Below are 16,443 nucleotides of genomic sequence, written 5' to 3' on the forward strand. Positions count from 1 at the left end.
ACAATTAAAATTTTCGCTTCTCGGAATCGCGAGGGCCGACTCTGGACACGACCGGACTTTTTTTTACAGTGTATTCCCACATGAATGTGCGCTGTTGGCGGAGAGGAATTTCGGGTGCTGGCGGCCTTTGACAGAACGAATATTTCAAAAGAGAGAGAGGGAGCCGGATCGATTGCGAGGTGCTTGAAATTATGGAATTTGGGGAAAATTACAAGGAGGGTGGAGGCTGGCTGGGGGTGGGGGAGATTTTGTCCCCCGTTTACGCGGTTGCCAGACGTTCCAACTTTTTTTTACAAAAAATGTACGGTTCCGTGAACCGTTTGAACGCTTCTTAATTTCTTGACATTAAAAAACCAGCAATGTGTTTCGTCTGTTACCAGAAGTAACCTCAAGTGTTATTTATAATACTACAGTTATTAATTTAACAAACTTTGACGTCTGATTTAACGAATCCAAAGTCGCTATTTACAGTTCTTAGTCACTGCGACGTCATATTTGAATACAACAGGTGGTCAAAAAAAATCCCGCTTGGAGTAAGCTGCGTAAAACTTCGTCATTGTTAAGAGGTTTTCGAATTTAAGCTCTTCCAAAGTTGTAGCCCTCTCTGCACGTGTGCCTATTTTAAATGAAGATTTTTCATCCAAAAATTTTAGTTCTTTGAAATTTCCAAACTGCAAATTTTTTCTTTTGGTGGAGCTTAAATTTTGCCTTTTTTCAGTCAATCTATTTAAAACGTTTAAAATGGTATTTTTTCGGGAAATATCGATTTTACACTTAAGCCCCGCCCCTCGGCCTGACAACGAATGAAAAATCCATCACAATTTAGACAGGGGCGGGTGGGCGGGGCTTATTTTTTCCTTTTTTTTCTGAACATATATAGCTTCCTTTCAACAACATATTACTTAAAAACACGTTTCACATGGTAGTTTCTTGTAGAGAAATAAGCATTTAACGTGACCACAATTGAGATGAGGGCGGGTGGGCGGGGTTTATATTTTACCTTGTTTTTCTTAATATATGTAGTTTTCTTTTCACGACAAAAAACTGAAAACATGTTTAAAAGGGTAAATTTGTAGAGAAGTGTGGGAGATAAAATTTACCATTTTAAATATGTTTTCAGTTTCTCGTTGTGAAAAAATTACTATATTATATTAAAAAGGAAAAAATTTGGAAAACGTAAACCCCGCCCACCCACCCTATCTCAATTGTGACGATTTTTCTTTATTTGTCGTTAATCTGGGGAGGCGAAGCTTAACTGCAAAATCCGTATTTTTCTACACAAAAAAATGTGAATATCCTGTAATTTTCGTTCAAAATAGAAAGGTTCTCGATGGATTTTAAAAACTGAAGGTTTAAAATCAACCTAGTTTAACAAATTCTTTATTATTTCTAACATCTACATCACCTGTTCATTTCGACAAAATTTTAGTTTCTGAAAATATTATCGTTTTATTATTTCCCCACATTTTATAAATTTACTTCTATAGCTAAAGATCCTTTATTCTTTATTTTTTGTAATCTCATGGTTACTAAATTAGATATATGTATTTTACTCAAAATTTGAGAATTCAATATTTTGGTTTTTCGATTTTTGTAATAGAATTATCTTAATTATTTCTTTAACGGTCTTTGAAACTTTTATGACAAAAATTTTCTGATAAATTTTAAAATTTCGACCGAGTTCCAGTGTCCTAATTTTTTTATTTTTGCAAAAATTTTTGGCCTGTGGAGAACTTTTATATATTGAGTCACAAGTTTTTAAAATCCATTAAGCTCTAAAAATCGAAATTATCCAAAAATATGGGTTAGATTTTTTGAATTGTACATTAAAACTTTTTGGATTTTTTTATGAAATTCGACCACCTGTAGGTGGAGCTTAAATTTTGCCTTTTTTCAATCAATCTATTTAAAACGTTTAAAATGGTAATTTTTTCGAGAAACATCGATTTTGCAGTTAAGCTCCGCCCCTCGGTCTGACAACGAATGAAAAGTTCATCACAATTGAGACTCCTTTTTTTTTTCTAAACATTTATAGTTTCCTTTCAACAACATGTTACTTAAAATTATGGTAGTTTCTTGTAGACAAATAAGCATTTTGCAATTAACTCCGCCCTTCGACTCACAACGAATAAAAACATTCCCACAATTGAGATGAGGGCGGGTGGGCGGAGTTTATATTTTACCTTGTTTTTCTTAATATTTGTAGTTTTCTTTTCACGACAAGATATTGAAAACATGTTTAAAAGGTAAATTTGTAGAGAAGTGTGGGGGATAAAATTCACCATTAAACATGTTTTCAGTTTCTTGTCGTGAAGAAAAGACTATGTGTACTAAAAAGAAACAAATGTAAAACGTAAGCCCCGCCCACCCACCCTATCTCAATTGTGACGATTTTTCTTTGTTCGTTGTTAGTCTTGGGAGGCGGAGTTTAATTGCAAAATCCGTATTTTTCTACACGAATATATATATTAATTTTGAAATAGGTGGATCACAAAGATATAAATTGTTCAAAATTTCAAATTTTCAATTTTTTTGGTGAAATTTTATCAATTTTGAACTTTAGATTTATCAAGTAAGCACTTGAACTATAAAAGTCTTAAATTATCCAAAACCCTATTTTTCTCTTCTATTGTTTTTGTCAAAATTTGAGAATCTAGAAGCTAAAATTTTTCGATTTTGAAAATATAATTTGAAATAAAATAGGTAAAGCTGGTACCACAACACTTATTTTGTATTTTAGTGCTCGACAATTTTTTGCTTTGTTTATTAAGATTACACATCATCCAAAAAATTCTACTTTTGTGTTTTAAGTGAAGAAAAATTTAATACATTTCGAAAATGTTCCCAGAACAATTTTTTCGAAATAAATACTCGGTTTCAAAATAATTCTTTTTTAAATATTCCAAGAACTCGACTACTGTGAGTCAAAATCAACAAAAAAAAATCTTAGATAATGTTATAAGTGCTCAGAAAGAACTCAAAAATTAACTAAAAATTTACAAAAAATTCTAATTCGAAGAACAGCTTGTGGATAGTTCCAGACCAAGATTTTAAAAATTTTTGGTCACGAATCAAATTTTTAAAATATTCCAAAAATGTTCATATTTTTGGCGATTCTGAAAATCGGAGGAACTTTGGAAGAAGTGAAATCGAAAATAACTTCTACATGTCGAAACCACCCAAAAAATCTCCTGAAATAATTTTCCAAAGTGCTAGGAAAAAGGTAAAAAATTCCATAATTGGTCGTTGAAAATCGAGTTATTTTTCAAAATATTTGGTTTCAAAATACATTTTTTAAAATATCTCAAAAATAGACTTCCGGAAGTCGAACTCAACAAAAAACAAGAGAGAAAAGAAGAGATACAAAATTTCATAAGGAAAATTGAAAAATTCAAATTTTGGCAAATTGTCTAAAAATTTACAAAAATTTCTGAAATCCAGACCAAGGTTTTCAAAATTTTGGTTTCGAAACCAAATTTTAAAAATACCCCAAAAATGGTCATAATTTTTATTATTCTGAAAACTGGTGGAACTTTGGAAGAATGTCAAAATCACCCAAAAAATCTCTTCAGGTAATTTTACGAAAGTACTCGGAAAAGGTGAAAAATTCCATAATTGCTCGTTGAAAATTGAGTTATTTTCGACAGTGCTCCAGAACAAGTTTTTCAAAATATTTGATTTCGAAATAAAATTTTTAAAATATCTCAAAAATTGACTTCCGAAAGTCAAACTCAACAAAAAAAAATCCAGGTAATGTTCTAACTGCTCGGAAAGAGATAAAAAATTTCATAAGGAGATTTGAAAAATTCAAATTTTGGCAAATTGTTTAAAAATTTACAAAAAATTCTGAGATCTAGACCAAGGTTTTCAAAATTTTTGCTTTCGAAACCAAATTTTTAAAATACCCCAGAAATGGTCATAATTTTTATTATTCTGAAAACTGGTGGAACTTTGGAAGAATGTCAGAATCACCCAAAAAAATCTCTTCAGGTAATTTTCCAAAAGTACTCGGAAAAGGTAAAAAATTTCATAATTGGGCATTGAAAAATTGAGTTATTTCCGAAAGTGCTTACATAAGTTTTTGGAAATATGTATTAGGTTTCAAAATCTCCCAAAAGTGGACTTTGTAAGTCAAAATCAACAAAAAAATCTCTTTCGATAATTTTCGAAAGTGCTCGGAAAAAGATTGAACATTTCATAAGGGGAATTGAAAAATTGACAAAATCTACAAAAATGTTGGTTCCAGACCCAGATTTTTGAAATTTTCGGATGCAAAATAAAACTTTTATAATAAAACGGCGATTCTCGAAAAAAATGAAAAACGAGCAAAATTGCCTAAAAACTCAAAAAAAAAACTATGCTATAGTAGTTATCGATAAGCTGACTTGGAAAGATTTTTGAGTTATTTGGTCTAAAAATTTTAATTTTAAAATATCGCAACATTTTATTTTGGCGATTCTGAAAAACTGTTGGAATGCCCTGAAGAAATGAAGCCGAAAATAGCTTCTGTAAATCAAAGCTAACCAAAAAATCACTGGGTAATTTTCGAAAATTTTATGAAAAAAGTCAAGAATTCTGTTAGAGGGAACTGAAAAATTGAAGTGCCAAAAATATCAAAATTCTGTTCACGTGTAATTTTGGTGATTTTAAAAAAATTTACAAATTTCAGAGGAAATAACTTCTACTAATCGAAATTTACCGAAAAATATCTTTGGCTAATTTTCGAAAGTGCTTGAAAAGACGTCAAAAATTTGAAAAATTGAGCTTTTGGCAAAACTGTCTAAGATTTCACAAAAAATCTGGGATAGAAATATCGGCCAGCTGGTTCGAAAAACTGATGACTCTAGATCTAAAAATTTCATAAGTAGGGCATTGAAAAATTGAGAAATTTTGGAAAGTAAAAACTGTCAACTGTAAGTACGTACCACAGAATTATTAGTTTCACATTTTAAATCGCGTTTTCCTATTATTTTTTAAATTAACGATCTTACCACTCCAACTAACACACGTCCCCCCTTTCCCGCCGCCCCTGCCGCTCGCAAGCCTACTGCGACTCGCGACATTTGTCAATTGTTTAAAATAAACGCCGAGTGATTCATCCAGCAGAAGCTCTCCGGATTTTTTTCTGATCAGTGCTAACGGAGTTATAATTAATTCTGACGTCTGTATTAAACTAGCGAAACGATATCTCCATAAATCAAATTGGTATAAATTGTTATAAACATATTATATACAGGCTGTTTATAATTGCGTTGAAATGACAAACGCACGTCCACCGGACGCCTCTCTATTAATCATTTCGGCCAATAGCTCCCGGACGGCCGGTACCACCACCCAAAATCGGCACCATCCAATAGCGACTTTCCCACGCAGATAACACCGCGATGGTACTCTTATCACGGTACACGGGTACATGGTTCTAGACGTCGTATCCAAAGCGTGACACGTTTTTTACAAAGAACCAGAAGAAAAACATTATACTAATGATGTACACGGATTGATGTGTAATTTTAATTCCGATGAATATTTATAGGTACTTTAACCAGTCAAGCACCTCTGGTGGTACTTTTTTCGGTCGCAAAAAAATGTTTGATTTAGTAGTTAAAAAACGAGCGGGCAAACAATGCAACATTAACACAACATCTGCCAAAAATTGGAAAACCAACGAGCATGCAAAAACGCATTGTTTGCGTAATAGCCATTGTATGGTACCATTTTCGCGAAATCGCTCCGATTCGACCCGAGAAAAAAATTTACGGCGCTCCTCAGGGCCGCCCGTTCGATTTCGTGAATAAAAATGGAAAATTCGATTTACAGTTCCGAAGAAGCGACGAAATGTAAGCACCACTTAAGCTTTCTTTAATTACTTAATTTAATTATTTAATTAACTGGCTCGACTGGTTTCGGCTATTCGATCCTGAATTTTAATGCGGCTCAGTGGCGTATCCGAATTTTTTCCCGTTGACACCGAACTTTCACACGAATTTTATGTTAATGTCACTTTTAAGTATGTAAATTGTGTTTATTGCTGGTTTTCGGACTGACCGCGGGCTTCTTTCCTCAAATTGTGAACGTATTGTTTTTGGAAACATCATAACTCGTTCCGTGACATTGGTTTTTTGCATAAATTTGAATTAATTTGAAACGTAATTTCGGTCAGCGCTGGCTCTACCAAAAAAGCGTTTTTGACGTAAATAATGTGCGGGTTTTTCGGTTTGCTGTGTTTCCTTGAAACTGGCGGATTGGATTAATGATGGGTTTGCGATCGGAATTTTTTGATTTATGGACGGGATAAAAACGCGGCTCGCAGCGCTCGATTTTGAAAGTTGAATTTAGGTGTTGGCGGTTTTTTCGGAAACGAGACCTCATTTGTGATTCATTCGTGATTTTTGGTTTTTTCGAGGAACCGAATTTAAATTCATTATTTTATGAATTCACTTATTATTCCATTTCGTCTATTGTAAATATTCATCGTTTGGTTTACGTATGCGACAATGCAGTCGTAATCATCACGTCTATTTTCAGAATTTTACTCCAAATATAAACACTACCAAGAAAAGACATTTTTTGAAATTGTGTTTCTAAATTAAATTAATTTTTGATGCAAATTCCAAAATAGCGTAAGTTAATCGGCAATTCTGAATAAATATTGTGAATAAGTAATGAAGAATTAATTAATCATTTGAGTAATTTAAATTCGACGATGGCTTGTTTATTTGATCAATTTGTTATTTTTTGTTTTTGTGCGGTTTTTTGCGCGCATATTTTACATCAAAATTTTGTTATTTTATAAATTCCGATTTACAATGAATTATTGAATTGATTATCAATCCGGACTGTTTTTATACCAAAAACCCCAAATCATTGACGCAACTATAAATTCATTATTCTTGGTTTACAAGTTTTCAAGGACGATTTATTCCTGGTTGGAAACCTTTCGGGTTCAGTATGTCATTATTCCAAAGTTTAATTCGTGGCCCCTACAGTTTTGAATCCACTTATGTAAAATTCAAAACTTAATTAATAAATATTTGACTGCATTGAATTTATTATTGTTACAAGAATTCACCAACTGTTAAAATATCGATTTGACTTTTTTAAAAAATTCACCAAATCAGAATTCTGATTATTTTGCAAATTGAAGTTTTACTGTGAATTTCCAAACTTAATTTAAATCAATTTATTTATACATTGGTTCGTACAGTTTTAATTGTATTTTGCTTTATTCAATTTGTAAATTTTTATCATGATTTTTTTTTCAATTTATTATTATCAAGAAAAGTTTTCTCACGTTAACCTCCAGTTTTATTGTAGATTTCTAATGCAATTTTTCATAGTAGAGATTCATCATTTTCTTTAAAAATTCATTATTCTGTGAATTCAGATTTTACTGCGAATTTACTGATACATAATAATTGGAAATACGACATTTTCTGTTTTTCAATTTTCCCGACAAACAGTTTGAGTGAACTGTGAAAACGTAAAAATTCATCATTTTCTTTGAAAATTCATTATTTTGTGAATTCAAGTTTTATGGTAAATTCATAAATACAGTTATGAAAATCCAACTTGATAATATATTCCATCTTGGACTGTTCCCTACAATACTTAACACTAGAAAACTAGAGAAATTCAAGTGTTATAAACTTATAAGCAATTATGAATTCATTGTTGTCTTTCACTGAAAATTTATTCCTGGCAACAAATGTTTTGAATTCACTATGTCTTTGTATTTCATTTTTTCCTTAATACAGTTTTGAATTGTGGTAAAATATTTTAATGTCTAAATTTTTGCCTTTATTCAATTCATTATTTTTAATAAGAATTCTGTCCAAAGTTGGAATAGCTCACAAAAAAAGTAGTTAGAAATACAATTTTTTTGTGTATCTCAATTTTTTCCCCACAAACAGTTTGAGGAAGTGTGAGAAATTGACAGTTGTTGATTTGATGAATTTAGATTTTTTGGTGAATTGCCACTGATCAATTTATCATTTTTCATTTTTATTTATTGTGTAGACAGTTAATAATCTACAAAATACTGGCAGTTTTTGCTCGTAATTCTCAAATTTATTACAGATTTTCTGAAGAATTGGTCATAAGAATTCATAATTTTTTTAGAAATTCATTATTTTGTGAATTCAGTTTTTATTGTAAATTTACAGACACATAGTTTTGAAAACCAAACATCATATATTTCATCGTGGACTATTCCCTGGAAGTAACGTTAGAAAATTGTGTGTTATTAAACTTGTAAGCAATTATGAATTTATTATTTTCAATTTTTAATTAAAAAAAAATATATATATATATTCCCGACAAGACACGTTTTGAATTCAGTATGTTTTTATACCCCAAAATTGTATTTTTTTTTACTACAATTTGCGAATTCTCTTACCTTTTTACCTTTATTCAATTTATCATTTTTAATAAGAATTCTTTACAAAGTCAAATAACTCTTGTTTTTTGAAGTACGATATTTTCTATTTTTCAGTTTTTCATACAAACATTTTCAATAAAGTGTAAAAAAATAAGAAAATCAGTGAAGCTTAAATTCTGTGGTGAATTTATTATAGATTTTCTGAAGAACTTGTCATAGTAAGAATTCGTTATTTTTTTGGAAATTCATTATTTTGTGAATTCAAGTTTTATTGTAAATTCGAAGATATATTGTTTTGAAAGGAAAACTTGATATATTTCGTCTTGGATTGTTCCCTACAATTAACATTACAAAATTAGAAAACTTCAAGTGTTATAAATTTATAAGCAATTATGAATTTATTGTTCTCTTTCAGTGGGAATTTATTCCTAACAAGAAAATTTGTGAATTCAGTAGGTCTTTGTATTTCTTTTTTTTTTAATACAATTTTGAATCGTCCTAAAATACTTTAATGTCCAAATTTCTACCTTTATTCAATTTTTTATTTATAATAAAAATTCTTTACAAAGTTGGAATAACACAAAAAAGTACATATTTGGAATTGGAAATACAATTTTCTATTTTTTAATTTTTTGTCCACAGTTTGAGGAAGTGTGAAAAATTAACAATTGTTGATTTGATGAATTTAAGTTTTCTGGTAAATTATGAATTTATCATTTTCGATTTTTATTTATTGTGTAGACAGTTTGAGAACAATCCACAAAATATTGGCAGTTATTGCGCTTAACTTTTGAATTTATTATAAATTTTCTGAAGAACTTGTGCCAAAATAAGAATTCACCATTTTTTAGAAATTCATTATTTTGTGAATTCAACTTTTATTGTGAATTTACAGATGCATGGTTTTGAAACCAAACTTTATACATTTCATCATGGACTCTTTTCCTAGAATTAACATTACAAAATTGTATGTATTATTAAACTATTAAGCAATTATGAATTTATTATTTTCAATTTTTACTTTTTAATTTTTTTCCAAAGAGAATTTATTCCTGGTTTTAAATTCAATATGTTTTTATACTCCAAAATTGTGTATTTTTTTACTACGTTACCTTTATTCAATTTATTATTTTTAATAAGAATTCTTTACAAAGTGAAATAAGTTTTAAGAAAGCATTTTGGAATACAATATTGTCTGTTTTTCAATTTTTTCTTCACAAACATTTTCAATGAATTGTAAAAAATTTAAAAAAATCGGTGAATTTTAAATTCTTTGGAGAATTATCTCTCTGATCAATTTCTTATTTTTAATAATTTTAATTAATTGTGCACTTTTAAGGACAACCCACAAAATTTTAGTAATTTTTGTTGCTACTTTTAATTTAAAATGGATGTTTTGAAGAACTTCTCATGGCAAAAGTTCATCATTTTCTTTGAAAATTCATTATTTTGTGAATTCAAGTTTTATTGTAAATTTATAGGTCTTTGGAAATTGAACTCGATATAATATTTTATCTTGGAGTCTTCTTTACAATTGACACTAGAAAACTTGAAAACTTCCACTACTACAAATTCATAAGCAACTATGAATTTATTATTTTCAGTTTTTAAGTTTCTGTTAATGAGAATTTATTCCTGGTAAGAAGTGTTTTGAATTCAGTATGTCTTTCTATCTGAAAATGTTATTTTTCCGTAGTATAATTTTCAATTAAAATACTTTAATGTCTATATTTTTACCTTTACTTATCTATTAGGAGTATTTTTTTTTAATAAGAATTCTTTATAAAATAAAATAACTCTTAAAAAAGTAATTGGAAATACGATTTTTTCTATTTTTCAGTTTTTCCCCACAAATGCTTTTTATGAATTGTAAAAAATTAACAATTTGTTATCCGGTGAATTTTAAATTCTTTAGTGAATTATGTCTGTGACCAATTTATTATTTCTAATTTTAATTAATTGTGTAGACAGTGTAGACAGGACAATTCACAAAATATTAGTAATTTTTGTTACTATGTTTAACTTTCGAACTGATTATTATAGATTCTCTGGAGAACTTCTCATAGTAAAAATTTATCATTTTGTCTAAAAATTCATTATTTTGTGAATTCAGGTTTTATTGTACACTGTTTCAAACGAACTTTATATATTCTATCTCAGACTGTTCCCTACAATTAACACAAAAAAACTTCCAAGTGTTATGCAGAATTATGAATTTATTATTTTTTGTTGTTAAGTTTCTTTCAAAGAGAATTTATTCCTGGTAAGGAATTTCTTAAATTCAATTTCAACGTTCTTTTCTACAATTTTGAATTTACTAACGACATTTATAAATTGTCTAAGAACCCCAGCATAATAAAAATTCACAATTTTCTCTACCAATTCATTATTTAGTGAATTCAATTTTTTATCAAACCCACAATTTTAAACATTTCGTTCTTGTCTTTCCAGACCAGGTGGCGGCGAAAATGAACGCCGACAACGTCCCCTACGACCGGTACCGCGCCAGCCAGGTCTTCAGCGCCGCCAACTCGTCCGACTCCGAGCCCGAAGCGTACGCCGCCGCCTCCCCCAAGACCGCCGCCTTCGACCAGCCCAAGCGCAACAAGCGCAAGAACTTCAAGCCGCGATGCTCGAACGCCGCGTACGCCGCCGACGGCGCCAGCGCCGCCCTCGACTTCGCCGCCAACGACAACCTCAACAACAACGTGCGCCGCCGCAAGACGCTGGCGACGCGCCGGCTGGTCGTCGACAAGCACTCCCCGATGGACCTGAGCAAGGGCAACGACAGCGGCAACAGCAACAGCGACAGCGACACCGACGACTACAACGACGACGACGCCAAGATCCCGACGAGCTTCTCGATCCAGGCGCTGGCGAAGCCGCACGTTTCGGACGCGACGGGCGTGCACCATCAGGGACAGATCAGCGACATGCGCGAGTACGCGATGAACACGATGCGCGAGCTCTTGGGCATCTACGGGCTGACGTCGGAGGTGGCGGAGAGCATCTCGAGGCAGTTGCCGATTGCCGCGTTCAGCACCGGTGAGTGATAGTTACAAATAATAACTATAACAGCTAAATTAGTTAACACTTTTTACACCCGACCTGATAACTATCACTGAAACTGACAGATTAAAAAAGAACCAGAAATAACAACTATCAACCTGTCTTAACTATAATTGATAATTTAACATATTAGTAGTAACGAAGAAAACCATTGTAATCTTTATTAACTATAATTGATATTAAACGTAGAACTTTCGCTATAGCTGATTTAAAACACTAGTAGTGCGGTTAATTTTAGCACAGGAAAAATTGCATATTTTGTTAACTATTCCTGTAATATTAGTTATATCAGTTATAGTTAATCCAATTTTATTTACCGCGATCATGTTGTAAATCTGGGTAAACCCAGTAATTCCCGCGTGGTCGTACCTTCTCGCATGGTCGCGATCGCAAATGACCATTACCATCGAGGGGGTGGGGGGGTGGTGGTCGTCGCGCATCAGGCTCAGACCTCTCATTCATCTGTAAAATTTTTCCAGACGCAGTTCTCGCGTGCGAAAAGCTAACGAACCTATTACTTAACGCACCCATCAAAAATTCCTGACCCCGTTCGGTTTTCGGCGTTGTTTTCTCGTGCGTTTTGGCCAAGATAATTTAAAAACCCGCTCTTCGCTTGCCAGTTTTATCAATTTACGTCAAATCTCATAAAAAGTGATTAAGTTGTTTGCCAGTTAGAATTTACAGCTCGAAATAAACTATTCAGTTACTTCGCTTACCTACTTCTCGGCGAGCACATGTGTTCGAGTTCGTATTACACGTTTCAGGCGATTAATCAAATCGGATTCGCACTTCACACGCGAATAAATATAGCGACAATAGCCCGAGAAAAATGCGAACAATGTAGTCGCGCTTTTCGAGATTTTCCGTTCAAAATAGCCATCGCTCTGGAATGTGGTCGATTATTTAAATTAACGTAATTTGGTGGGAAATGGCCAGCCAGCTTCCAATTATAGATTTTTTGGGCATTTTGGTCTAACTGTACCGAAACAATCTGTCATGTCGATGAGGCGAGGAAGGAATTATGACATCTGCATATTTGAATATGATTAAAAGCGCGACCGGAGGCCGGTTTCGTCATTTATTTAAACCGGGGCTGCGCATTCCGATTGTTTGCGAAGTTGGCGTTGGATTGCGCCGTTTTGGCCAGTCTTGACTCCAACTACAAAAAAATTAACCTTAATTACAAAAAATATTGTTATAAAGGATGATTGTAATCTCGTTATATCCTGGTGCGTTAACAAAGAAAAATATACAACAAAATTCGGAAAAAATTGCAAGCGGCGTTTTTACAAATACAAAGAACTCCTCTAGAAAGTGACACAAATCCAATTTATGTGAAGTTTCCATGTTTTTTTTTTTTTATATATTTTTTTAAATAGACAGTCTCCGAAATCATCGAACTGGTTATCTACCTTAAAATTTTAAATTTACTTTAAGGTGATTGTCTAGATGATAAAACGTTAATGTTAAAGGTATATATAATTATAGTTAATTTATACATAGATTTCTGATGAACAGCTGCATCTAAAATTCGTAATTAACATAGAATGAACTTTTTTTTAATTATTCGATAAGAGTTTAAAGTTTGTATGTAATATTCAGACTATTTTTAAGATATACTACTATTCTGGCTTACTAAAACCTCAATGCTTCAAATCTATGATAATTTAGAAAATCTCATAACTATAATTGATAGGTTGGTTACTTTATCTTATTTTTCTGTATTTTAACAAAATCAGAGTGGCCAATGGTGTTGTGTCAATATTTAAAATAATATTTAAATTTTGTTGATACATAAAGAGTAATAAATCATAACTTTTGTTCTTGACTGAAATTGATAGTTATTTCCAGCAGATTTCTACAAACAAAATATATTTCACTTTTCTGCACTTGTATTTGTTAACTATAATTGAAACATTTGATAACTATAATTGATACATCACTTTTTCTAAAAGATTGTATTATTTTAACAAAGTCACAGATGCCCATGACGCTGATGTCAAGATTTAACAGAGTTTAAATTTTACTGGTACATAATAAATAATAATAAATTCTCACTAGTTCTGACTACTATAATTAACTAATATTCCTACAAAGAATTGTATTTAACCTATTATTGCGACATGTGTTTGTTAACTATAATTGAAATGTTCTTTGATAACTATAATTGATACATAAATTTTTACATAAACACTGTTATTTTAATAAAATCACAGTTACCTATCTTGTTGTTGTCTGAATTTAAAATAGTATTTAAATTTGACTTATACATAAACACTAATAAATAATAACTAGTTCTAACTGTTATAATTAACTGATATTGATAATTATTTCCAGAAGATTCCTAGAAACCAAAATGTTTTTAACTTGTTTTCGCTACAATCATGTGTTTGTAAACAATAATTTGAGTGCTGTTTGATAACTATAATTGATAAGTTACTTTTTCTTAAACACTCGGTTATTTTAATATAATCAGAGATCCCAATTTTGCTGTTGTCAGCATTTAAAACAGTATTTAAATTTTACTTATACATAAGCAGTTGTATTAATTGTAACTACTTTTAACTACTATAATTAACTAATATGGATACTTATTGCCGGCAGATTCCTACAAACAAAATGTATTTAACCTGTTAACTATAGTTGAAATATTATTAAATTAAAATAGCAATGCTTATGGTACTGTTTCCAAAATTTAAAATAATATTTAAATTTGACTGACACACACACAGTAATAAATTATAACTAGTTCTAACTATTATAATTAACTGTTATTGATACTTGCTTTTGTTTTAATCATGTGTTTGTAAACTATAATTGATAAGTTATTTTTTCTTAGACACTGAGTTATTTAAAAAAATCACAGATCTCAATTTTGCTATTGTCAACATTAACAATACTGCATAAATTTGACTTTTACATAAATAGTTAATAAATTGTAACTAGTTCTAACTACTATAATTAACTAATATTGATGCTTATTTCCGGCAAATTCCTATAAACAAAACGTATTTAACCTGTTTTTGTCACGTATTTGTTAACTATAATTGAAATGTTATTTGATAACTATAATTCATACGTAACTTTTTTGCAAATATTGTCATTTTTAATAAAGTTACAGTTGCCTATTTTGCTGTTGCCAAGATTTAAAATAGTGTTTAAATTTGACTGTATACACAAGTGTAATAATTTATAACTAGTGATAACTATTATAATTAACTGATAGTGATATTTGTTTCCGGAAGATTTCTAGTAACAAAAATGTTTTTAACTTGTTTTTGTAATAATCAGAGTTATTCTAAAAAAATTACATCCCAATTTTGCTATTGTCAAGATTTTTATATATAAAAAGTTCTAATAAATTGTAACTAGTTCTAATTACTATAATTATACAGTGTCGATGCTTATTTCCGGCAAAATACTACAAACAAAATGTATTTAACTTGTTTTTGCGACACGTCTTTGTTAACTATAGTTGCAATGTTATTGGATAACTATCATTGATACGTTAATTTTTCTTAAACTGTGACTTTAATAAAATCACTATTGCCTATGGTGCTGTTACCAAAATTTAAACTGGTATTTAAATTTGACTGATAATAAACAGTAATAAATTATAACTAGATGTAACTATTATAATTAACTGATACTGATATCTAATGTCTACAATATTTCTAGAAACAAAAATGTTTTATCTTGTTTTTGCTATAATCTGTGTTTTTAACAATAACTCGAATGTAGTTTGATAACTATAATTGATACGTTACTTTTTCAAAAATACTTAATTATGTTAATAAAATCACAGATTCCAGTGGTGCTATTGTAAAGATATAAAATAGTAGTTAAAATTTATTTATACATAAAGGGTTGTAATACATTGTAACTAAGTTATATTAACTTTTATTGCTGCTTATTTATGGCAGATTCCTACAAGCAAAATGTACTCTGTTTTTGCCACGTGTTTATTAACTATAATTGAAATAAAATGTTATTTGATAACTGTAATTGAAAATATTTTTAACTCGTTTTTGTTATAATCATGTGTTTATAAACTATAATTGATAAGTTACTTTTTCTTAAACACGGAGTTATTTAAAAAAAATCACAGATCCCAATTTTGCTATTGTCAAAATAGTATTTAAATTTTACTTATACACAGTTGTAAAATCTCGTAACTGGTTCTAACTATTATAGTTATCTAGTATTGATGCTTGCTTCAGGCAAACAAACAAAATATATTTAAATTGTTTTTGCCACATGTGTTTGTTAACTTCAATTGAAATGTTATAGGATAACTATCACTGATACGTAACTTTTACTTAGTTATTTTAGTAATATCACAGTTGCCTGTGGTGCTGTTACCAAGATTTAAAATGATATTTAAATTTGACTCATTCATAGACAATAATAAATTGTAACTAGTTGTAACTACTATAATTAACTTATATTGATATTTAATTTCCAGAGGTTTCCTAGAAATCAAAATGTTTTTAACTTGTTTTTGGTACACTCAGCTGTTTGTGAACTATAACTCGAATGTTGTTTGATAACTATAATTGATGCGTTACTTTTTCTTAAACACTGTGTTATTTTAAGAAAATCACAAAAATGCCAATACATAGTTCTAATAAATTGTAACTATGTAGTTCTAACTATTAAAATTAACTGGTATTGATGCTTATTTCTGGCAGATTCGTACAAACAATATGTATTTAGCTTGTTTTTGCCACCTGTTTATTAACTATAATTGAAATGTTATTTGATAACTATAATTGACACGTTACTGTTTCTTAAACACAATTATTTTAATAAAATCACAGATTCTTATAGTAATATTGTCAAAATTCAAAATATTGTTTAAAGTTTCTTGATACATAAACAGCAATAAATTATAGCCAGTTCTAACATTAAAATTAACTAATGTTGATAGTTATTTTCGGCAGGTTTCTACAAACAAAATGTATTTAACAGGTTTTTGCCACATGTGTTTGTCAACT

At 30.3% G+C, this 16,443-nt stretch overlaps 1 protein-coding gene across 2 annotated transcripts in view; it reads left to right on the forward strand.

Annotated features, from left to right (window-relative positions):
• LOC135138005 (zinc finger protein castor homolog 1-like) overlaps positions 1-16,443 on the forward strand; it is a 149,602-nt gene that overhangs the window by 46,325 nt on the left and 86,834 nt on the right. For both annotated transcript variants that reach the window (XM_064067817.1, XM_064067818.1), the window contains exon 3: positions 10,829-11,422. In XM_064067817.1, coding sequence (XP_063923887.1) covers positions 10,829-11,422 — 594 coding nt within the window. The remainder of the gene's footprint in view (positions 1-10,828; positions 11,423-16,443) is intronic.

This window comes from Zophobas morio, unplaced genomic scaffold (assembly GCF_036711695.1).
Source record: "Zophobas morio isolate AGI-343-1 ecotype UQ-CSIRO unplaced genomic scaffold, CSIRO_AGI_Zmor_V1 ptg000030l, whole genome shotgun sequence".
NCBI classification, from domain to species: Eukaryota; Metazoa; Arthropoda; class Insecta; order Coleoptera; family Tenebrionidae; genus Zophobas; species Zophobas morio.